At 39.7% G+C, this 13,273-nt stretch overlaps 1 protein-coding gene across 2 annotated transcripts in view; it reads right to left on the minus strand.

Annotated features, from left to right (window-relative positions):
• Positions 1 to 197: 197 nt before the first annotated feature.
• Positions 198 to 13,273, minus strand: part of GXYLT1 (glucoside xylosyltransferase 1) — a 55,866-nt gene continuing 42,790 nt past the window's right edge. For both annotated transcript variants that reach the window (XM_060024591.1, XM_060024590.1), the window contains 2 exons: positions 9,433 to 9,590; positions 198 to 404 (listed from right to left, as the gene is read on the minus strand). In XM_060024591.1, coding sequence (XP_059880574.1) covers positions 386 to 404; positions 9,433 to 9,590 — 177 coding nt within the window. In that variant the 3' untranslated portion in view covers positions 198 to 385. The remainder of the gene's footprint in view (positions 405 to 9,432; positions 9,591 to 13,273) is intronic.

The following is a 13,273-nucleotide window of genomic DNA, read 5'->3' on the forward strand; positions in this document are numbered from 1 at the left end:
CTTTCAAGGAGTTTTCCTGAGAATGATCTAGTACAGTGGAAAAAATTATAAGGTAAAGAGAAAGCGGGAAGAATTGATGGAACATTGTTCTTGAGTTACACAAGAGAGGACAGAATCTGTTACCGAATGCAAGTGTGTGTGCCCGACGCACAGTGAGGCGAAACAATACCAAAATGTCAGAGTTTGGAGCAGAGAAAGGTTTATTGCAGGGCCATGCAAGGAGAACGGGTGGCTCATGCCTTAACCCCCCTACCTCCCCCCACTCCCCAAAAGCTTTCAACAAAGACCTTTTATAGGAGAAGTGATGGAGGGGCGTGGTTAGTTGCTGCAAACTTCTTGGTGTCGGATGCGGATCCTTTGTTCTTGAGGTCAGGTCACGGTCAGGTCACGATGTTCCTGTAAACCTCCACCAAAACAAATGTTATTTTCAGTTCTGACAAGAAAGGGCAAGGTCCCAAGGCTTAACTTTAGCCCTCTGAGGTCCAGGCCCTGGCTAAGAGGAGGGGGTCCCTGCGCAGGAGGTTACCCTGAGAGCATTCGTCCCGCACCCAGTCTGGGTCTTCCTGCTGGTGCCCAGGCCCAGCTAAGCAGGCAGATCTCAGCTGGAGGTGCCCTCAGGGCCAGGTCCCCAGACCATGCCCAGCCGTCATCACTGAGGGAGCCAGGTGCCCAGGAGCCAGCCGGCCCTCAGGCCACCCAAACAGGGGCTGGGGTCCCGAGGTCTGCGACCCATGGAGACAGCCGCCGGCATTAGGCCGCAGAGGTGGGAATAGGGGAGAGGTTCACTGCTGCTTCAAGGCCTAAGCCCAGCCAGTGGGCGGCCGTGGCGAGGGCTCTGGAGCTCTGCAGGACACACCCCCAGCCTGTCCCTGGGGCTCCCAGCTCAGCCACCGGCCCGAGGCCGCAGCGCCTGGGGGGCCCCGGAGAGAAGGCCACGATCCGCCTCTCACTGCACTCTCTGTTGTGAGGACCACTGCGAGTAACCACCGTGTGCGCTAACAGCTAACCCACCCCACCTGTTAAAAGTCTAGTGCAAAATGAAGGGACTGGCTTTAGACGGGAGGTGTAGCAACGCTGGGAAGCCAGAATCTATGGGAGCAGACTCAGGTTTATTATGGATTTGAGATCAATGTTTGTGCATGAGTAATCAATGGTCCAAAAAGTGGGCTCTGAGGGTATGTGAATCATATGACCTCACTATCATCTGAAGTTGTGTAGTAGCTTCACCATAACCTTGATGCAGGGGACACGGTTCGTGCCCCGGTCCAGGAAGATCCCACATGCCGCGGAGTGGCTGGGCCCGTGAGCCACGGCCGCTGAGCCTGCGTGTCTGGAGCCTGTGCTCCGCAACGGGGGAGGCCAGAACAGTGAGAGGCCCGCGTACCGCAAAAGAAAAAAAAAAATTCACTGAGCAAATCTGTGTGTCTACCATGTACAGTCACAGTGACAGACACCACTGAACAAATGATTTTTGCCTCCAGAGTTTGTACTCTATAGAGCTGTGCTGTCCAAGATGTTAACCATGAGCCACAAGTGGCCACTTGAAATGTAGCAAATTTGAATTGAGATGTGCTGTATGTGAAAAACATAGGCTTACTACAGTATGGAAAAAATATGATCTCACTAACATTTTTATATTCACTACATGCCCACATGATAATATTTTGGATATACTGAATTAAGTAAAATGTATTATTAAAATTAATTGCAAGTGCTTTTTACCGCTTTTAATGTGGCTACTAGAAAATTTAAAATTAAATGTGTCTGCATTATATTACTGTCAGATAGCACTGTTCTAATAGATTAAAAACCTCTTTTAACCAGTTAAATGGCCCACTTAAAATATTTTAAATGCTAAAGAACAGTAGGTAAAGCACAGGTAAAACTGAGGGTCAAATTTTGTTAATTTCTACAAATAAATTTTTTAGAGCTATTCAAATGTATTTTAAGACGATTCAAAATGTATTTTTAAAAAAGAATGGAAAGGTAAAAGAACCCTGAAGTAACAATATTCAGACATGCCAGTCTCACAGAAATGTAATTATTGTTATTTTATTATTATGTATTTCTTACATTACATATTATATTATTACTTACAAAAACTTCCCATTTAATTTTTTAAAATTTTAATAATCTGATATTTACTTTGATTTTTAAGGTACACTACAGTTTATTCAAGATTTAATGCACCTTAAATGACAACTAGAAAAATGGTAAAAGTAGTTAACAACTATTTCCCCTAACAAGTTAAAACTCATTACTTATGCTTTCATACTTCAGAAGTCCATACGCTAATCTCTACTTAAGTACACTACTGTGACATAATATGCAGCTAAAGAACGAGGTAGATCTAATGTATCAACAAGGAAAGATATCATAATATACTGTGTGAAATAAGGCAAGTTGTAGAAGCCCTTGTAGAACCAAGCCCGTGTGTGGGTCCACTGTGTGTACATGTGCACAGCAAGACAGGGAGGATACACACCAGATGCTCTTAGGGGTGGATTGTTAGGAGTCTTACTTTTTACTTCATATACTTTTAATTCTTCAGTATTGTTTGAATGTTTTTCAGTGAGGGCATTTTGTAACTTATAAATGATTAAAAATATGATAAAGGTTGCTAATAACTATTAATACATTTCTCAACATAAATTTAGAACTTTTAAACTCTCTTGGAAGTAGTCATCACCTCAATAATCTTTTAAAACCCTTCAAGCTATCACTGTAACCAGAAAACCATTGTATAAATAATAAAATATGTAAAACTGAGAACTGTTGGATCATAATATTACCGAGACCCATTAAAGCACAATTACACCCTGGCACAGAAAAGGTACTCTTCTCTAGATGTGAAATTTGATCCTCTGGGTAGCTTTAAGAAATACTTGGGGACTTCTTTGGTGGCGCAGTGGTTAAGAATCCGCCTGCCAATGCAGGGGACACGGGTTCGATCCCTGGTCCAGGAAGATCCCACATGCTGCGGAGCAACTAAGCCCGTGCACCACAACTACTGAGCCTGTGCTCTAGAGCCTGCGAGCCACAACTACTGGGCCTGCATGCCACGACTACTGAAGCCCGTGCGCCCTAGAGCCCGTGTTCCGCAACAAGAGAAGCCACTGCAATGAGAAGCCTGCACACCGCAACAAAGAGTAGCCCCCGCTCGCCACAACTAGAGAAAGCCCGTGTGCAGCAGTGAAGACCTAGCGCAGCCAAAAGAAAATAATAATAATAAAAAGAAATACTTGGGCCAGTAAAATCATCCAGGTCTGTTGCCTACCCAATAGCTATCTTCTAAGCCCCTACCCTTCTACCCCACAGACTTCTAAAAGAACCCTGATGTTATTTCCTTTCCTATGAGTATACATTCTTCAAGAGAGGCTATATTTAAGTTTGGGGCAAATCATGGTCTGAGCCAACCACTGAAGTTTTATTCTCTTTGCAAAGTAATTGTTTTGGACACAGATATTGCTATGGCTATGAGAGCAAGTGAATGGAGACAGGTGGCACCTTCCTCTTATAAAAAGATATCTTTTTGCATCTGGTTGTCACTTGAGACGCAGAATGTTGGCTGTCACTTGGGGGCCGTGGGGGGAGACACAGCTCACATGGTGAGAACAGTACTGTAAAGACAAAAGGTACCTAGGTTTCTGATGACGTTGTCCAGTTGCCGAATTAGTCAGTCCAGGAACTGCCCTGACTTTTAGTTATCAAGCTTCCCAAGCCTAAAGATTCCAAAATTGCTTCTGACTGCTAGAATAATTCAGACACATCACTTGAAGAAATTAGGTATTTATTGAGTAGATGTTTATTTAGTAAGAACAACACAAAGTTTCTCAAGAAAAAGATGATTTGAATCCCCCCAAAACAGAACAGAGCAACTTTCCATTATTCTCAGGTTACATCCCAATCTATAATCTTATACTGACCCTCCCTTTAATAAATGTCAAGATACACAAAATACTTGGAGGAAGATATCCAAATTATCCTAAAACCGTCATATTTTCAGGTAAAAATCAATTTAAGAGTAGTAATCTCTGTGTAACACAGTACACCACAGCTGCCTTCCTGCAGCTTTAGAATCATTACTACTCAAAATATTAACATATTTATGCAAAATGCTTGTGAAAAATGGAAGCACCTTCCAGTTTCTGACTTCAGGAACAAGTACAAACCACCATCTCCTTCATAAATCTTCTGTTACAACATCCATCAAAAGCCACTGGCCCAGCTCTCAGATACTGACAACAATGGATGTGATGCAATGGATGACACAGTTTACAGCTACGCTACAAGCCCTGAATTATTTTTGCATAACATTCCGATATTCCCTGAAGAGATTTTATACACAGGTTGAAAACAGCTATTTTCCATCATAGTCAAAGTCAACTTACATTTTAAATGAAAGGTACACTGTTGCTTTTCTTCAGTTTTTACAAGGAGTTGCTATGATGATGTGTGTTTGAATATGCTCACAAATTCAAACTGTATATGCAAACTACACATCATCAGAGGCTCCACATCGGGTCTTCAGTTTGGCATTAAAATGTCTGACCACAGACCCTCCAAATAACATTCACAGCATTAGAAGTGACAGAAATTTTCCTTTCTTTTTCTCTCCGTATCTTTTCAAAGGTTCTCTTTTGTTTGAAAACTGGGTTCATAGAAAATTCTTAAGAAACAATCCCATCAGACATTTGGAATTAATTGGTAGAGATGACGTGACAATAGATATTTTCCATTTAGAAGTTTGACATCAACTTGTAATCAGTTTTAAATTGCCTAGTCCAATATGCTATTCTATGTTCTCGTAATTCTGTAATTGCTAGATATTTGGATTAACATCATATTCATTTTTAGTTAAAAAAAATTCTTGCATCACCTTTCACACCTGCCTTAAGTTTATATAATTTAGTTTTAAAAATCTAGTTTCATGCTCAATGAGTTAAGAAACGACGAACACCAGGACAGTTTAGCCAGACTTTAACAGGCAAAAAAGGGTTGCTTTGGCAATGTATAAAAGGATAACTGTTGCAGTACTAATCATTATTTAATCTACTTTTATTAAATATTAAAATTCAATAAGGCAATTGTTTAAGATGCTTGAAATTACATTTAATAAAATGATAACTGGCCCCACACCTGACATACTGCTTCCCTAATTCTTCTCTATTTTACTCTAAGGAATGAAAAGTTATTTAAAAAAAAAAAAAAAAATCAGTGGTCTCCCTAAATCACTCCTGATTAACACTAAGGTGTTTATTACTTACAATATAAACTTCTGAAAAAGACACTGAATACTTTCTTTTTAGGTTTTTCCATTTAATGTACTCCTGCTGCCTCCTGTTCTCTTTAATCCATTCCTAACACTTCAACTGGAAGTATGCCTATTGAGGAATCAGGAGATGTGATGTACTGTTTAAGCTGCCATTCATTCAAGGCAGGGCAGTGGTTCCCAAATCTAGCTTCTTATCAGTATCATCTGGGAAAACCACTGTGATAGATTCCTGGGCCCCCTTCAGATCTGATATGGCCATCCCCTCCTCCTGTGTTATCTATGTGGTCAGTCCTGCATAATCCAGCATCTGGGAAGACTAAAAGAATGTTAAAAAGGAAGATATTTGTCATCGTGTTTCGACAGGTCTTAGCTCACAAACTTGGATCCAATTAACAAAAAAATACAAAAACAAATACAATGTTGAATCACAGCACTAAATGATCAGTGAGTAGAGTGACTGGGAAAAGCCTTTAGGATCAACAAATCAAACCAAGGTATCCTGGCTGCCCCTTCCACGAAAGCCAGCACAATTCCTGAGCCCAGAGGGCCTCGTGAACTGAAACAGAGGAAGGCAAGCAGACAGTGGTACAGGCTGGGGTGCTGCAACTCAAAAAGTGACTGTTCCCACACCTCCGCTCTCTACCTCTACTTCTCGATTTCCCCACTCTCATCCCCTCTCTTCTTGCACTCTGCCTTTGGCCATTCTCACTCTTATTCCCTTCTCTTTCCTCACTTTTCTCACTTCCTCTCTTTTCCTTCTTCCTTTGATCATTCCTTTACATCATTCTTTCCTTTGCTTTCTCTTCCTTAAAAATTCTTCCTTACATAATCTAAGCAAATTCACACCAGAGATAAAAAACATTCAGCCTAAAACAGAATGATCTGTTCAGGAGACAACAGAGCAACACAGAACTTCAACAGTAATGCTGGTGTGGCATGATACAAGCCATGCAGCAAATCCATTCTCTCTTCTGGGTCTCAACTTCATGACTTCTGAGTCTTATGAGGTGGGAAGGGCATATTGATTGTTCACAAACTTATGGCACAGAGAAGGTTAAATGATATGCCTCGGGTCCCTAACCAAGAAGAGAATCCAGATCTAGTTCACAGTCTGGTTTTCCTTCCATTACACCAATAACATCTGACTGAAGGCAAGATGAGAGAGCAGTGAGTAAGCAGTAGTATTGTTTCAGGCTCTGAAGTGTCCAAAGGTAAGTGGGTTACCGTATACATTATGAACTACTCTTCATAGGGAAAAAAAAAGTATGTATTTTCTTAAAATGTAAATCACAATATATATTTTCTAAAGGTTTTCCAAGTTCCTCTAAGGTGGCTACTTCATATAAACGAGGGCTGGCTACATTATAAAGTCATTCCGCTTTGGTAATACTGCAGCCCAGAGATAGTTCTGAGGTCAGAATTGTTCTAACACATAGACTCAAAGGATATAGAATGTAATTCGTATAAACTGCATAGATACACCATCTTATGGAAAGAAATATAAAACGTTCTCTAAGCTGTTCTAGAATTTAACCTCATTAATGCTGAGAACTGCACTTCTTGAGACTTCTCAAGGAAAACATTACCTTATCTAAAGATAAACTCAGAAAACTCATTTTAATATTGTTAAGGACTTTTTGTGATACCCTAACTTTCAGGTAAACACAGTCCCTAAGTGGAGAGTTTTCGCCATAAACCAATTTATGGTAAAACGCTCAATTAGGTCAGGTCTGAATAAACCACATGAAGAACCTTCCAACTGATCCACAATGTAGAGTGTGTAACCGTGTAAATAGGTACAACAGGCATGAGACCACAGCACACGGTCCAGTTAAACTATGACCACACTCTACCCAGTCCCAATCATACCAGAGCCTATGGGGCTAAGAGTCTCTGTTCACTAAGGAAATTACATCTAAGCAACTTCCTAATATAAATTTGTATCGTGTCAATAGCCCCAAGTACTTCCGCTAATGTTTCAGAATCACATTTATAATCCACCAACTGTGCCGAGAATTGTGGTCCTAACTTCAACCTTCAAGTTGGCAAAATGATTTCCAGGGGTTCCCAGACTGACACCAAAATCATCTGAGGTGCTTATTAAAAATAGAATCATAATGTGACTTATTTTTGCACTCTGATTCTAACATTGTAGTCAGTAAGGGAAATCTGCCTAAGAACTGGATATTAACCGAAGCCAAAGGAGATATGATGTCACTGTAGTTACCGAAGTGTTCACAGAGGTGAAATAACATGATGCCTGGCATTTTCTTTAAGATACTTCAGCAAAGGAAAAAGGGACAGATGACACAAATGTGGTAAGATACTGACGTGTCTGATCTGGATGAGGGGTCCCACTGTACTATTCTCTCTACTTCTGTGTAATGTGCAGACCCATCTAGACATGGGGGACCAGAGTCACCAAAGGTGAGGAATCCATTCTCAGCAAGGTCCCCACAAGAGTCTAATGTAGCCAGGCCGCCAATGGTCTCACCTGGGGACCATTAAAAATGATCCTATACCCTCCAAACTTCAAAATTCTAGGGACCTCATTTTTTATTTAGCAAATCAACTTCAACAAGTTCACAAGTTCTCACAGTCACCACGGTGCTCTGCCAGGGACACACAGACTGTGCTCTCTGAACGCTTCTGTCCAAGAGTGCTGGGCTGGCCATCAGCTTCTAATCTGCCTTTCTTAACACCTTCTTCTCCCAATTTGTCCCTGACTGAACTGCAAAGACCAAGGACCGTCTTCCACGTCTCCACAGAGGGCACTGTGTCTTCATAAACCCAATCACCACTATTTTCACAAAGGTGATAGTCTTCCTTCATGATTTTCTCTTCTCTATTTAAGCGTTAAAATGTCAAAAGGAGAAAAAGAAGTTAACCATACAGTACTTGGTAAAATGAGACGTGTGCCCCAGCACAGTACATGCTAAGTACTCAGAATCTACAGCTATAGAAGACAGGTCAAAAACACTAAGAGAAGTAATATTTTCTTATTGCCAAGATAAAAAAAAAAATAACTGTCTTAAGTGATATTCAAAGAAGGAGGACATGCACATCAAACCAAATCAAAACTAGTTTTTCTATAATCAGATGTGACAATCTTCTGAAGCCAATCATCCATGAAAGTTGTCTAACTTAAAGTCAGGCTCTATACGTATATTTGCTTCTTCAAAAATATCTTGCAAAGCCATTTTGAGGTAGAAGGAAAAAGGTTTAAGTGGACCACTTTTTTTCTGCTCCACTGTAACTATAATGACTGCTCACAGGAAGTACATAGCTTATGCATTTTGGTCCATCACATTTTCCACCATCATATAAGTATACTCGTTAGGTTCTCATTTTATTATCAGTATATTTATTGTGTCCAGAATGCCCAGTAAAGCTGAAAATTTTCATTTAAAGTGATAAAAAATTTCCTAAAATACCTAATAATCTTAGATATGACTTTTGGCAAGACAGTTAAGCACATACAAATGAAAATTCTACGTTTCACAAATACACACAGAGACTAATAATCAAAACTTTCAGTTTTCCCTCTCAATTTTAAATGTGCAGTTTACTTATAAACTAAAAATAATTTTAAGCATGATTGTCACAAAAATATTTTAAAACAGAGATGAAATGTATAAAGGCACACACAGATTGTCGATAGTGACATCAGTTACATCCCATTTCTTTAGAAACAGAACATTTTCTGCTCCTGTAAACAACTTTCTTTTCTCACACGTTTAAAGTGAGGTTAGTGCTGACATAAAATTATTGCTATACTCACAGTTTGAGTGTTTCCACTGTGTATGAGGTACATTTTTCTCCAACCATACATCCCTACTGCTCTCACCCACTTGAGAGTAAGAGTCAAACAAAGTCTGTAGGCTATAACCATTCAATAATATCTTCATCAATACTAGAATGATAGCAAATAGCATTACAAAACATCAGAAATCAAAAATATCTTCTTGTTGGGGTCCAAGACTTCAACTTATTCTTCATTACATGAAAATACTGCTCATTAAACTTCTTCGGGAAAAAAATTATTCTGAAGATGAATAATTCTTTCCTGAACACTTCATCTAAGACTATTCCTTCACACACATCCTCTGATATTTTGTTGTTTTAATTCATTTGATTTAGCGGTCACCAAGAATCACCCTTCCTTTGGTGGTCTATCATAACGATCTTGTATGCTTTTCGTCAGCTGTTTGATAAATATTTTGTAAATTTTTCCACAGTATGTATGCACTGTCTTTTGTAGTTCCAGTTCTAAAGGCTTTAATAAAGAATGGATGTTGTCATCTTCAAAAGAACACTAGAGAAAGAAAATAAGACAAAGATATATATAAAAATTTCACTCTATTCCCAACAACTTCTTCTTCAATCAACTTGACATTGACAACCTCCATTTAAAGTCTCACAGAAAGTATGTGCCCAACAAATAATTTCAATGAGTTTAACAGACTACGATCTCACAGGAGGAGGGAGAGAGTACGGGTAACTCACTGGGGGTACTGGGGAGAGCCCTTCAGAGAGGAGCGTGGAGGCAGGGCACTCCAGGCGAAGGCAAGAACATGGTCAAGGGCAGAGAAGACCAGAGATACTGACAGGTGTGAGGTGACAACCAAAAGCTCGAGGTGTCTGAGAGAGACTAATAAGAGCCAAGAATCACTCTGATAACACTGGTGAGGCTGGACTGGGAAGGAGTGAGACGGAGGCACACAGCGGGAGGAATGCAAAATGACAGCACAGGTCAGTGCTTCCCACAGAACTCTAACTGCACAAAGGGATCCCAAGGATAAAGATGTTTGAGAACTGCTAAATACCAAGCACTCTCGGGGGGATTCGCAGTGGCACATGAAAAACTATAAAAACAGAAAATACATCTGTTGGGTATTGTTCGGCCCACTAATTCCAAAATATACTTTTTACCCTTTTCACCATAAAATATATTAATAGCCCAAGGAATATATTTTGGAAAACACTGTTGTAATAGTTAAGTGCAAATAACCTGTGAGCTTAGTATTTTCAACCAGGTAAATTTTTTCATTTAGTATTTGCAACTACAGTCAGAAAGACTGATGGGGCTTGAAAACAGAACATTTTACGGGAAAAGTTTGAAGTCAGTGAAAAATGCAAAATCCTGAAGGAAATTCAGAACCTGAAATCTAGGAGGGCTGCATATGACCTGAGGTTCACTACGCTGCCACTGAGGAAGAGGAAATAAAAGCACCATTTGAATCACAATTAGTGAGTCTGTAGGAAGCCACAGCCCATCTAGGGAGAACAGGCTGAACGTAGATGCTAATTTAGAACATGGACGTGTAGAGCTGCAAAGAGATCCTAAACCTGGGTGTCTCTAGTGCAAGAAAACTATGAGCATTAACTGCATGAAACCTTCACTCTTGGGGTGGTTTTTCAAACCTAATCCCATATACTGAAGATAAATATCCTGAAGTATTTTTGAAAACCAAAAAAACCCCAAAAAAACAAAGAGAGGAGAGGCTTAACTGGGAAGAACGTAACGAAAATAACAACAGCTAGCACACAGGGATCTAGGAGAGACTGCTGAAAGCTGGACTGGTTAAAAGAGGGCCCTTCCTACATGCCAGGCATTGTTCTAAGAGCTTTATACATATTAATGCACTTAAGCCTCATACCAACTTCATGTAACAGGACATCATTATTTACAAAGCAACTTAAGGCAGGGGGAGAGTCCTCCCAGTTACAATGCTAGTTAGGTGGCTAAGCCAGGAGTCCACCTCAGCTGCGAAAAGAAATCGATAGCTAGTGGGAAGCAGCCGCATAGCACAGGGAGATCAGCTCCATGCTTTGTGACCACCTAAAGGGGTGGGAGGGAGGGAGATGCAAGAGGGAAGAGATATGGGGATATATGCATATGTATAGCTGATTCACTTTGTTATAAAGCAGAAAGTAACACACCACTGTAAAGCAATTATACTCCAATAAAGATGTTAAAAAAAAAAAGTCAACAGCTTTACAACCACACAGCACTGCTTATCCAAAACAGCAAACGCAACTGTGCCAAGTCAGTTTCAAAAACTCTGTTAAAAGATGCAGCTCTGTTAACAGTGGTAAACTGTGCTGTGCTGTATACAGACACGTCTACATTTGTCTGGGGTTATGCTGAAGAAGGTCAGGTTTACCTTACCTTCTTCAAGGTTTAACACCTGTATTAAGTGATACTGTCAAGTAACATTTCACTGTGTATAAACAACATACTTGGACAACTGTGGCTGAGAGGCGAGTAATAATGGGAAGAGCAAACTGTGGTCTTTTTCTTACTCTACAATGACAAAAAATGAAAACATAACAAAGGTGTTTAAAAGTAAACTCCCAGGAATACTAGAGATTCAGTTCATCCATGTTCATGTGATTTAAATCCCAGTTTGTGGTTAAATTTCTTTTTTCTTCACTGGGAAAGTCTTTTGATGAGTATTTTCCCAAAATAAAAATAGTGCCTCATGAATTAGAGCTCTTTTAGTCCAACATATAACACAAGTAATTTGCCCTTTACGGGAGAAGGTGATAAATCACCCAGATGTCCACCTGTAGTACACAGCCGGAAGTCACGCCCTCCACCAGCCACAGACTCTGCAGTGTCCAGGGGTTGTGCAGCATGGAACGCACGTCCAGACGTTCCCTTTCCCAGAGGCCACATGTGCCCTTACCTGACTGTGCGCCTCTTCCCATACTGAGTGCTACGTTTGACTGGTCTGCACCATTCCTGCCTGCCTGGTACTCAGCCTTCCAGCTCAGTCCAAAGTCAGCTCCTCTGAGAAGCTCTCCTGACACAGTTAATCACTCCCTCCCTCTTCACTGGCACCGCACCCAGCACACAAACTTTTAGGAAGGTCATGTTTTATATCTAAGACTGTCAGTTGAAGGCAGTGAATAAATAGTGAGGCTATGATGACCACAAGTAGATAATTAAAGGCATTTTCAAAAAACAGAACATGTTTTAAAAGTATGGCAGAATGGCAGGCAGTTCAATCTGACAAATGCTGAGTGCCAACTATGTACAAGAAGGTCGTGCAGGAGGGAAATGGTCGAGAATCCCTTGCATCTCTGCAAATCTACTGCATCTTATGCAAATAGAAGAAGGGTGTGAAGTAAATCATAGGTAACCCAGAAACACCAAGAAATCTAATAATTCAAATGAAATACAAGAAGCAGAAAATATTTTACAGAGCAATAAAATATTTTGTTCCCATTGCAAATCTGCAATTTTTAATCTTAGTATTTTTATTCACTCAGCAACTAATATTTAACAACTATGTGTGGGCTGTAAAAACTGATTTGCTGGCAGACAGAGCCATGCATTTACATTTTAAAAATGGTTCACGTCCTTATTGTTCACAGCATTCGATGGCTATGACTAAGCTTCTGTCTGACACTTGCATAAATGCCCTTGTCTAAACTGCAATTCTTTTAAATTACACTTCTCACTGAATTATAGATAAGGCAAGATAAAAACACTAACCAAGAGCACCAAATAAGACTGATTAACTTCATTAAGTTGAAAAATGGGTAATATGGCTATTAATATGGACCCAAAACAAACATTAATCTTTAATTACTTCAGTATTTGAAATAGTTTTTAAAATAAGATTTATTTTTTAAAAACCAAGTGTAATTCATCAGCTTAAAACCAATACTCAATTTTTTTAAAGTATACATTTATAGAAGATCACAAAAGATCAAATAAAACTAGTAAGATTTAATTCCTTAATAATTTTTTTTAAATGATCAAAGGCAACAAAGAAATCACATTTTTATAGGAGTGCAATTCTTTCTATCCTGCAAAGTCTCAGAACCCCAAATGTACCTTTTGTCATTTTTATCACCTCTTGACAACCCATGATAAAGCATTATTAAAATACGATATTGATTTCTGAAGGCATACAAGGTCGGCTACATGAAAATGAACATCACTAAATTTTATAATTCTTCAGTGAGTGTAGCTGTATCGTGATA

The sequence above is a fragment of the Delphinus delphis genome, chromosome 11 (assembly GCF_949987515.2).
Source record: "Delphinus delphis chromosome 11, mDelDel1.2, whole genome shotgun sequence".
NCBI classification, from domain to species: domain Eukaryota; kingdom Metazoa; phylum Chordata; class Mammalia; order Artiodactyla; family Delphinidae; genus Delphinus; species Delphinus delphis.